At 40.4% G+C, this 12,633-nt stretch overlaps 1 protein-coding gene across 1 annotated transcript; it reads left to right on the top strand.

The window, feature by feature from the left end:
• The first annotated feature begins 257 nt into the window (after window positions 1-257).
• On the top strand, window positions 258-7,237 carry LOC149250843 (RNA-dependent RNA polymerase 1-like). Its single transcript, XM_089453765.1, has 4 exons — window positions 258-797; window positions 2,740-4,383; window positions 4,823-5,597; window positions 6,954-7,237. Exons 1-4 carry the CDS (start codon window positions 258-260, stop codon window positions 7,235-7,237), a joined length of 3,243 nt encoding a protein of 1,080 aa, XP_089309891.1.
• Window positions 7,238-12,633: the final 5,396 nt, after the last annotated feature.

Below are 12,633 nucleotides of genomic sequence, written 5' to 3'. Positions count from 1 at the left end.
ATTTAATCATGTCCATGAAGATATCTTTGCAGGCCACGTAGTTTAAAAGTGTACATAACATGGAATAAATCTCACCAATCAGATCGTCGCGCGTTAACAAAATGTGGATCGCACGAACATTACTGAACTATATAATGCACAGGGAATCGGGATCCCATTGCAAAGCTTGCAAGACAACTACTAACACTGTGGGAGCTTCTATATAGACACTGCATATATAATTCCCAAACACAACTCATTTCCCTCCAGGTTCAGCAATGTTCGGTGGTCGGACCATACGGATTTCAAGATTGCCCGAAGTATCCAGCAACTGCTCAATAAAGATGTTGCTGCTTCAGTATCTCAAGGAAATCCTCAAAGAAGGCTGCGTTTCTGCGTGCAGGATGGGCAACCCCAAAACATTTGCCATTGTGCAGTTTGAGGATGCAAGAATGGCAATGAACATATATGAATTGGCTAAATCTGGCAAGCTTCAATTTTATACTAGACGCATCCTTGAAGTTAATTTCATGAATAGGGACATTGTGTCCCGCCCTAAATGCACGCCCTCTTGTCTTCAAGGAGTGAAGTTGCACATGGGTTACCAAACTTCTTCCAACGAGTTCCATGTATTGCTGTCTGAAAATGATGTATTCGCTGAGTTTGGATTTGATATCAGGACGATTATTCTTTATCTTATTGGACCTTATGACTACAAGCTGGAGCTTTCCTTCACAGATATCTCGGAAATCAATCTGCGGAATGCGGAAATCAATCTGCAGGATGTGAAAGGAAGGACCAAGGCTCTTTTGCTCCAGGTGAGGTTTCTTCTCCTGCATTGGCCCCTGCACTACATATATTTCGCATTATATTACATCAAGAATGTGGGTCGCTAATAAGCACTGAGTCGAACCTTCTAGCCCTTAGTTTTCACATTAATTTCCTAATGATATCTGCTGATGGAACAGTGATTTGCTTTGCTTCTTACCAATTGAGAAGCCCCACCCAGTGAGAATGTCCACGTGCACGCCTTGCTCTGAATTGCCTTAAACAATACCCACTGATGTGATATGCTGATAGAACAGTGGTGACATTGATTTAAGACATCTTTTATGGTTTTAGACCTCCCAATGCAGAATGAAAATGCAAGTCCTTAATAAATAGAGAATTACATATAAGTCTGCTCTAAGCTTCGTCATGTCAGACTTTCAAACAAAAAACATCTACTCAATTGGCTTTAGACTCTGAATCATACACTGCATAAATAATCCATTACAGGGTTGAGTGAAAAGAAGCCATTAGTGACTGACACTTGCACATAGTTTTTTTATTCATTAATGTGGTTACATGATTTTCATTATAAAAATGTTATAGCCAATAGCTCAATGGATATAGTTAATCATTGGTTGCTTGATAAAGATGTAAGAAACAGTAGAATCATCGGCAGTTAACCGTCAACTGCCATATTCCCTTAATGATTTTCCACTAATCCTTGCACCACCCTACAATAAAGACTTTTCAAGGAAGAAAATTCTCAAAGATTAATTCATAACCCAATCCTTATGTTGTCAATTACTGGGTCTGATTCGGCAGAATCTGGTAACTATGGATGGCAGACACTCTTACAGAGTTGATTGATCTCTTTTGCGTGATGCTTAATAAATCACAATGAAATATGATGCTGGCATTCTTTCATATATCAATTTGGACAAATTTATGACCTTATAGGCTAACTTGAACTCCTCAAAATGATCTTATCCTTTATGTAACTGCCTATGAGGGTCCGATATTGATGTTCCCAATCTCCTGATTCAGCTCTTGGTCTTTTTACTGTTGTTCAGTTTGGTCCAACCGAGTGCCAGAACTTAGTAGTTTCAAGTCTTGAGTTACATATGAATTCATTGATTTCTGCTAGTATCCCCTGTCCGAACACTACATTTCTTTGTCTCACCTGCACCTGATTTGTGTAATCTTTCTAAATACAAGATTCTTCTAGCAAAGATTTCTGAAATCTCTCAGAAGTTCGGAACACAAGATTCTTCTAGCAGTAATGGCTGATCTGATTTAGAATAAGGGATAGAAGCACCTATCTTTATACATTATGGAAGATCGAGTCCAAAATTGTTCAAATATTTTTTCGCTTGAGATAATCAAACTATTTGAAAAATACAACAAGAAGTTGCTGCACTTTGCAGGAAAGTGAATTGGAAGTGATGCAGCCATCAACGTCTGGCCATGTAGAAACAGAACTGAAAGGAGAAAATATAATTAGCTTAAATCGCATAAAGTCAATTACCTCAAGGGTCATTAGATGCTGGGAAAATATACTTAAGAGCGGTATGTTTATATGGGTCAAGTTGATTGAGAATCAGTAAAGCATGCACGAGAAAAGAGACAAATATTTAGTTTAGGAAAAATGAACTAATATTGGCCTACTATAGCATTGTTTATTTGTATACAACTCTTTACTATAACATTGTATATTTGTATAAAACATAAAATGCCTAATATCTTATGTGCTTCATATATTTTATATTGATCCATTGAAAGCTTGGAGTTCAACACACTGATTTTTTCTTGAGTAGAGATTCATCCTATTAATTCTAGGATGGAAATGGAAAACTTAGATTAAAACCAGGGGCATTTCTTTGAAATGTCTATAGCATTTTATCTTTTAAATTAGAACAAAGAAGAGTTTGAATCTTTCCAAGTGATTAAAGGATCAATGAATTGAATGCTTATCATGATTTCATTTGACAGATGCAGAGTGCTCCAAAGATTTATCAGAAACAGGTATTACTTTTGGGTTCAAATTATAGTGATGCCGAAAGTGATTTGGAAAAGGATGACCCCGATTTTCAGTGGATTCGAACCACAGATTTTACAGTACTTTCCCATATAGGACAATCGTCATGGATATGTTTGGAGTTGGATAATGATACAATCATTTCTCAAATCTGTGAGAATTTTGCACATTACAATAAAATTGAAGAAAAACTCGTTTTGAAATATGGCATTTCATATTCTGCCAGCTTGAATTTGGTGCCGATTATTAGTCCTCCTGATGGTATTCAGTTGCCTTATGAAATTATGTTCAAAATCAATTCACTTGTTCAATTTGGTTTCTTAAGTGGGCCTTCCCTTCACAAGGAGTTTTTCAGTTTGCTGCAACCGGCTACTAAAAGACCACTTGCTCATATACATTTGGCTTTGTCAGATCTTAGCTGTTTGAGGAATACTTGTTATGAACCAACACAATGGCTTCGTAAACAATTTGATCATATCACGAGATCAAATAGATGCCCAAATTCTGCCGCCATTTCTGCCCAAATAGATAGTAGCCTGATGTATGTCAACAGAGTACAAGTAACCCCTTTGAAAGTATACTTCTTTGGACCTGAAGTCAATGTTTCAAACCGTGTGACACGGCATTATGCAGAGTATATCAATGACTTTCTTCGTGTTTCCTTCGTTGATGAGAACCTGGGCAGACTCCTTTCAAATGATTTGTCTCTAAGAATGGATAACAGAGGTTCCCAGAAGCGGACAAAACTATACAGACGGATTCTTCGGATCATAAGAGATGGCATTGCGATAGGCAATAAAAGGTTTGAATTTTTGGGTTTCTCATCAAGCCAACTGCGAGAAAATTCTGTATGGATGTTTGCTTCAAACGGCATTGTTAATGTAGATAATATCCGTCAATTGATGGGTAATTTTTCTTCTATCAGAAATGTTGCAAAATGTGCAGCAAGAATGGGGCAATCCTTTAGTTCTTCCATAGAAACTCTGCACATACATGGTGATGAAATTAGAATCATTCCAGATATCCAAGTCCGTAATGGTAACAGAACATATAATTTTTCAGATGGAATAGGGAAACTGTCTCAGCCCTTGGCAGAGCTTGTGGCTTTGAAGTGTGGATGTGAAAAGAATAGCAAGCGAATACCATCTGCTTTTCAAATAAGGTACGGTGGTTACAAAGGTGTTGTAGCAGTTGACCCGACATCAGTTGACAAGCTCTCTCTCCGGCTAAGTATGTGGAAGCATCATTCGAATAATACTAATCTCGAAGTTCTTTCTTGGACAAGATTTCGTCCTTGTTTCTTGAATCGTCAAATCATTGCACTATTATCTACATTAGGAGTTGAAGATCGGAGCTTTGAAACTCTACAGCAGCAGGCAATTACACATCTAGATGAACTCTTAACTAATCGGGAGATGGCTCTTGAAGTCCTACAAATTATGTTTTCCGGTGACAGTCACAAAGCTGTTATAGATATGCTTTCCTGTGGCTATTCCCCAGACTCTGAACCTTATCTAAAATCTAAAATAATTCTAAAATTTTTACATGGATGTACCTGCATGTTGGACATGTTAATAGTAAAAGTGGACATGTTAATAGTAAAAGTGCTTTAACCATAGGGACTTAATTAACGGGACTTGATCAATGGAAGTAACTCTCGAAATTATAGACATACAATCTAATCAAAAGATGTTTATCATTATTTTACTAAAATTTGGGATGCTTTAGGCACTTATCGCTGATATATTACTAATCCCATTGACCACATCTCATTTAAACATATGAATCCTGGTACATTGTTTGGTTTAATGTTTTGTACGGTTAAGAGGAGAATATTACCGCACTTATCTGGAAAAATGAATGGTTCACATAGTTGTTTCTCTGTGATTATGATTTTTTCTTCATTTGCGATCATATTAATTAAACCAATGATTATATGAAAAGAGATTGTGGGCCTTCTTTTGTTTGGTTTGTTTAAAACTTAAACACGAGATCTGATCCGTGCATTATCTTATATGATTTTGTTTTATGGTGCAGGAGATTCAAGAGTATTTTGTGAATTATATGGTGAATGACAGCTTGGGAATTATAGCCAATTCTCATTCTGCATTTGCTGACAAAGAGCCGCGTATGGCTCGGAGTGCAAGTTGTCTACAATTAGCTAAGCTATTTTCAAAAGCAGTTGATTTTGCAAAAACTGGTATTCCTGCGCAGGTTCCTGCCCATTTACACCCAAAAGAGTATCCTGATTTCATGGAGAAAGAGGATAAGCCAACATATGCATCAAAACGTGTGCTTGGTAGACTTTACAGCTCTGTGAAAGACTTAGCATCAGAGACTCTTTGTATAAGCTCGTTTACAGAGGAAGATGCTCAAAAGGCATATGATAATGATTTGGAGGTGGAGGGATTTAAAATCTACGTAAGTGAAGCTCTGGTGCACAAAAATTGGTATGACTGTAAGTTGGCATCATTGATGGATTATTATGGGGTCAAAACTGAAGCAGAAATTACCAGTGGAAACATCATAACTTTGCCAATAGTTCATGGTAAATGGAAGCATGGAGATCTAAAGGAAACCATCAGGTATGCGGTAAGGTCTCTCAGAAATGAAGCGAGGGGGTGGTTTGAAAACGGCTGTGATGATTACCAGAACACTGTAACCAGCTCCGCTGACAAGCAAAGTGCTCATGTGCTTACTTGTGTTTACGTTTCAGGGTTTATATTCTGTTTCACTATATTACTGACAGAGATAATGAATTATTTTTCTAGGCGACGAGCAAATTATGCATGGCTGGTTTCACTGGCAAAAGGTGCCATGCTCTGCCATAATTCCTCTACGTAAGAGTATAAACTTAATTAATGCTTGAATATAATCAACAGTGATCTGTATACTTCCGAGCAGAGATCAATAGGATAGGATTGTAAATGGTAAAACCATTTTTGTCAAATAGCTTTAAGTGAAAAGAGGACCGTGACACCAGACGAACAACTCAAAATGGAGGATTCAATGCTGGATACCAATTAAAACTAAACGTAAAAAATGCATTTAATCTCTCGGCTTTCACTTTGAAAAATGAATTAACCCTCCGTTGCTGGCCTTTAATAGTTTTCCATTCAATTTAATGCTTATATCATGGTAAATGATACAAAATCCAGATAGATTTTCTAGTTGTGTTCCTCTTAATTAGAGTTATTGTTCAAGCCAATATGTCCTAGAAACAGAGAGAGTGATTTTCACGTTTTGAATGGGCAGGCCCCACAAGTAATAGGACTTATAATAGAGCGATCAATTTAATCTCTTTGCTTTCACCTTGAATTCATCTATGTTGCGACCATCTAGTAGTTTTTCATTCAACTTGATGTTTATATCACAATCTAATGATACAAAATCCAACTAGATTTTCCAGTTATTACCCGAGGTAGTATGGTCTAGAGACACTGTTAGTTTTAGGTATGTTCTATGCTTAGAGCAATTTATTTCAATTTTCACAGTTAGCTCAATATCTTTTCCATATTAGCAAACACATTAGCATTAAAGTAAACTGCAGATAGAACATAAACATAAATCGCAGAAGACAAGCCAAGACAAGATGACACAAGATGTGTCGCTATTCAGGGACAAACCCCAATGTGGGGAAACCCTTGATCAATTCTTCTTATATGTTCTTCAATAGTTCAGCAGAGAGAGAAATAGTACGTTTACAACAGAAGTCAACACTTTGAATTATTTAGATAAGAGCAAAGATCATCTCTACGAAGATTATACATGAGATCAGTTGAAGACATGTTGCTTCAACTAATTCTCCAAGGTGACTCCTTCACCTATCGTTGTGTTGCATTTCGTCATCAGCACCTCACTGCGCTGCACCCATCATCGCTACGCTGCATCTCGTCATGCTTCATTAATCATAATTGTACCCATCACTATACTGCATTATGTGCCATTGCTGCACCATGTTGCCATATTGACCTATGTGTTGGCTGCATCTTGCTTGCTTGTTGTCCTTAGCATGCTTGTTGTCCTTTGCATGTTTGTTGTTGCATGCTAGCTGTCCCTTGCATGCTAGCTATAACATTGCATGCTTGGTGTATTTGATGATAAGTACCATACAACTGTCCCAATGTTAGTTAGTTGTTGCTTGCATGCTGCTTTCCTTCGAAGACAGATGCTCTCGCTGTTTTGGTAGTTTCGACAATTTCCGTTGTTCCCAACAGTTCTGGAAGTTCTAGCAATTCTGGTTATTCCCGACAGTTACGGAAATTCCGACAGCTTCGACAGTTCCGGCTTCTGCCCTTTGCATTAGCTTTCTCGGCTGTTCTGGCAGTTCCGCTGTTCCCGATAGTTCCGGCTATTCTGGCAGTTCCGCTGTTCCCGATAGTTCCGGCTGTTCCCGACAGTTCCGACAATCCCAACAATTCCGGCAGTTCCTTGCAATTCCGGCAATTATGACAATTCCGGCTATTGTTCCCGATAGTTCCGGCGTCTGCCCTCTGCGTCAACTTTCCCAGTTGTTCTGGTAGTTCCGGCTATTCCTGGAAGTTCGGCTATTCCTGGAAGTTTCGATAGTTCCAGCAATTCCAGCTATTCCTGGCAGTTCCAACAATTCCCAGCAATTCCAGCAGCTCTGGCAATTCTGGCTATTCCCGACAGTTTCGACAGTTTTGGCTTTTCCTGGAAGTTTCGGCAGTTTCGAAAATTCCAACTATTCCCGGCAGTTCCAGCAGTTCTCGGCAGTTCCGGTGGTTCCGGCTGTTCCCGGCAGTTAGGCGGTTCCGGCTGTTCCCGGCAGTTTCGGCTTCTACCCTCTAGATTAGGGCAGCGTTATCCCTTAGAATCTCTCCTCCTACTAAAACCCAAAGACAAGTAGAGAGGAAGAGATCCCAAGTGTGTTGAAAATGACTTGAAGGCCACCTCTATTTATACTAAAACATTGAGCACAAGTGAGGTTTATTTGGTGGCTAGCCTACCTTGACGCAATGTCCCATAACACAAATAAATTCATATCTCCATGAATACTTATCGGAATCGGATGATATTTGGATCAATCCTACACCTCTCGATGAGAGGGATCCAAGAAAAATATCAGCTTCCATTAATAAGATGACCCACATGGAGTTTGGCCCTCGTTTCCAATTTTAACACTCCCTCTCAACTATGGAGAACACCATCCGCTAATCCATATGTCCGACTATACTATCTCTGCCATCAATGCCCTGCACTGCTCTGCTCTGCTGAACCATGAAGAAGAAGAATTGATTGAGAATGTCTCATACCATTCTCTACTGACCCGAAGTCAGTTTCATCTGAAGAGAGTGTCACATCACTCTTACTGGCCCGAAGTCAGTTTTATTGATCCTAGATCAATATCACAAGAGAGTGTCTCAAACCACTCATACTGATCCCAGATCAGTTTCATTGATCCTAGATCAATGGAGGTCATCCTAGCATAGGGAGTATGGTAGATACATCGATGCATCCATCGATAGTACTACCATGGTCCCTAACCCCATTTCCCTACTCATTGATCAGATGAGAGGTACTTCCCATGAGTCCCAGACTACATGGGTAGGATGCCTCGACAAGAGAACTAATTATCCTATCCATAGGAGAACGAATCATCTTGCCCCACAGTCGCCATAGGAGAACTAATCATCTCGACCCACAGGAGAACTAATCATCCTGTTTCACAGTTTCCACGGGAGAACTAATCATCCTGGCCCACAAGAGAACTAATCATCCTGTTCCACAGTTGCGATGGGAGAACTAACCATCCCAGCCCATAGGAGAACTAATCATCCTGTTCCATAGTTTCCACGGGAGAACTAATCATCCCGGCCCACAAGAGAACTAATCATCTTGTTCCACAGTTGCCACGGGATAACTAATCATCCCGGCCCACAGGAGAACTAATCATCTTGTTTCATAGTTTCCACGGGAGAACTAATCGTCTCGGCCCACAAGAGAACTAATCATGTTGTTCCACAGTTGCCACGAGGTATCACAGGGGAAGGTTGAACCTATCATCTTGTACATAGAGCACCACCAGGGGAGGGTGAATCGCCTTGTGGTCGTATGTTGCTCCAGTAAGTACCCCAAGCCCCCCAGAGCTCCTAGAGCTCAATGCATGCAACATGCAGGACCCTTATAAGAAGGTCTCTCAACGACTCCAAGTCGTTTGGGAAAGTCACAGATTTGACCTTTCCCGAGGCTTTGACAAAATGTCTACGACCTGTACATCAGTCTCAATGCGATGGAGCCTCCTCGCTCATCGACTTACCATATCCCAGATAAGGCAGTATCTGATGTCTATCTGCTGGAGCAATCATCGAATACAGGATTCCTCAATAATCGAATCCCCCCTCTAGTTGTCACATAGAATCACAGTGGTATTCATCATGTGTACAAACAACTCACTGAAGAGCTTCTACAACTAGGCAGCTTCATATGAGATCATACTCGTAGCTATGTATTCAGTCTCGGCAGTGCTTATAGCAACCGACTTCTGCTTCCTACTCATCCATGATATCGAAGTAGAACCCAAAGAGAACTAGCGTTGAGAAGTGCTCTAGTGATCCTCCACACTGCCTGCCCAGTCAACATTCGAATAATCATGCAGCTTCATATTTCTGGCAGTGTATCTCAATCCATGAGAGATTGTGCCCTGAAGATATCTCAGAAGATTCTTAGCACCAATCCAATGAGGCTCAAACAAATATGAGCTCACCATGCTAACTACAAAACATATGTCCGGACGGAAGTTCAGCAAGAAAATCAATGCAAATACGTTTATGGAACTCAGAGGCATTTCCCAAATCTAGTCCGGCATCATCACCATATAACTTGTGAAAGTTAAGATCCTCGAGGTAGTCACGAGCTTGCAGTTTACCATTCCACATCTGGAATCTAACTCCCTCTTACTTCTGCAAGTGAGAGGGTCTGCACCTGTTTGAAATAGGTCGTCCTCAAAAGGTGTTGGTATGAGAGGTCTATCATCCACAACCTTCAAACAATGGTTTGGATCGGTTTCACTCTTAGTGAATCTCAACTTCATTTGACAACTATCAATCCTCTCATACTACGCTCGGGGAATTTTGCTTCAAGCCATAGAGGGCTTTCTTCTACCTGCATAAGTGAGATTCCCGATCATGAATCTCAAACCCCTCGGGTTGTTCCAAACCTGTGGACCTACTACATGAGGGGAATTGTTCCCTTGTAAGATTTTCCTTCGGTACATCTCAAACATGTACTTTCATGCTCCTTTTGAATTTAGGCATCCCTGTCACCATCTGACTCATAGAACTCCTGTGCTATGTGTCAATGGACATGGTCCCCAGTGGACTTCCTGCAACTTGATACAACCCTGAACTCAAAAAATCTTTGAAAATTCTATTTTCAAACACGTACCTTTCCATCGATGAGTGCCACCCAGTAACCTTTGACTTCCATCGCTGAAATGGACACCATGTTCTTCTTGCGATCAGGTGCATAAAAGAAATTCTATAAATGAATCGAGTTACCCTCATTCAATTGAGGGGTAACATTCCCTACACCCTTTCTGGGATAGGTGGCATCGGTTCCAAGTATAATCCCACGATTGTTTCCATCTCTACCAAATTAGAGAGTGCACCCTACTATCTAATGAAGTGCCTTGAAGCACTACAATGAATACGTTAGATTCCCAAAGAATTTGAAGGAGAGGGCCAATACAAGATAACGCTTCTTTATCTTATCAAAAACAACATTTGATTCTTCATACCTGGGGTTCCTTGCTTTTTTTTTGAAGAGTCAGCCATTTCTTTGATGACCTGCATTACCTGTCATTCCTTTGATCATTGAAGATGTCCCTGGAATGATTGTTATCTTCATCAAGAGATGTGTCTTTGCCATTCAGACACTCCTTTGCATAATGGCCGAAATTATTGCAATCAAGGCATCTTCCTTTCCTTCCACCCTTAGATCTGGACTTCCCAATGAAGTGATCTTTAGGTTGGCCATCAGAAACTTCTGCTGTGCTATTCTGATAATATTCTCTGCTTCGACTTCACCCTCAGTGAATTTGAAGAGAGATGAGGAATCCACTGATCCTTTTGTCCTTTCCCAACTATCTTCGGTGATTGCTCTTTCACCCTTGCTTGGGCATTGTCTTCACCTCAGTTCCGATACCATGTTAATTTTAGGTATGTTCTATGCTTAGAGCAATTTATTTCAATTTTCACAGTTAGCTCAATATCTTTTTCATATTAGCAATCACATCAACATTAAAGTAAACTGTAGATAGAACATAAACATAAATCGCAGAAGACAAGCCAAGACAAGAGGACACAAGATGTGGCTCTAGCCAGGGACAAACCCCAATGTGGGGAAACCCTTGATCAATTCTTCTTATATGTTCTTCAATAGTTCAGCAGAGAGAGAGAGAGATAATACACTTACAACAGAAGTCAACACTTTGACTTATCTAGATAAGAGCAAAGATCACCTCTAAGAGATGATACATGAGATTAGTTGAAGACATGCTGCTTCAACTAATTCTCCAAGGTGACTCATTCAAGTATCGTTTTGTTGCATTTCGTCATCATGCTGCACCTCACTGCGCTGCATCATGTTGCACCCATCATCACTATGCTGCATCTCATCATTCTTCATTAATCATGATTGTACCCATCACTGTACTACATTATGTGCCATTGCTGCACCATGTTGCCATACTAACCTATATGTTGGCTGCATCTTGCTTGCTTGTTGTCCCTAGCATGCTTGTTGTCATTTGCATGCTCGCTGTTGCATGCTAGCTGTCCCTTGCACGCTAGCTGTAACATTGCATGCTTGGTGTATTTGCTGCTAAGTACCATACAACTGTCGCAATGTTAGTTAGTTGTCCCTTGCATGCTGCTCTCCTTCGGAGAAAAATGCTCTACTTGTTTTGGCAGTTTCGGCAATTTCGGCTTTTCCCAACAATTCCGACAATTCCTGCTATTCCCGGTAGTTACGACAATTCTGAAAATTCTGGCTTTTCCTGGTAGTTCCATCAGTTCCCAGCAGTTTCGGCTTCTACGCTCTGCATCAGATTTTCCAGCTGTTCTGGCAGTTCCGGCTATTCCCGACAGTTCCAACAGTTCCGGCAATTCCGACTATTCCTGGCAGTTTCGGCAGTTCCCGGCAATTCCAACAGTTCCAGCAATTCCGACTATTGTTCCCGGCAGTTCCGGCTTCTACCCTTTGCGTTAGCTTTCCCAGCTGTTCTGGTTGTTCTTGGTAGTTCGACTATTCCCGGCAGTTCCGACAGTTCCGGCAATTTCGGCTATTCCCGGTAGTTCCGACAGTTCCTAGCATTTCCGACAGTTCTGACAGTTCCGATAATTCTAGATATTCCCGACAGTTCCGATAGTTTTGGTAGTTCCGGATATTCCTGGCAGTTGCAGCAGTTCTGGGAATTTCAGCTATTCCTGGCAGTTGGGTTGTTCCGGTTGTTCCGGCAGTTCCCGAAAATTCTGGCTTCTGCCCTCTAGATTAGGGCAATGTTATCCCTTAGGATCTCTCCTCCTACTAAAACCCAAATACAAATAGAGAGGAAGAGATCCCAAGTGTGTTGAAAATGACTTGAAGGCCACCTCTATTTATACTAAAACGTTGAGCACAAGTGGGGTTTATTTGGTTGTTGGCCTACCTTGACGAATTGTCCCATAACACAAATAAATTCATATCTCCATGAATATTTATCGGAATTTGATATCTTTAGATCAATCCTACACCTCTCGATGAGATAGATCCAAGAAAATATCAGCTTCCATTAATAAGATGACCCACATGGAGTTTGGCCCTAGTTGTCAATTTTAATAGACACT

Source organism: Pinus tabuliformis, chromosome 7, assembly GCF_031772625.1.
Source record: "Pinus tabuliformis cultivar Carrire ecotype Pingquan chromosome 7, CPIR1, whole genome shotgun sequence".
NCBI lineage: Eukaryota > Viridiplantae > Streptophyta > Pinopsida > Pinales > Pinaceae > Pinus > Pinus tabuliformis.
Note: the sequence above shows the minus strand (reverse complement) of the source record. Positions and strands in the feature narration are given on the sequence as shown.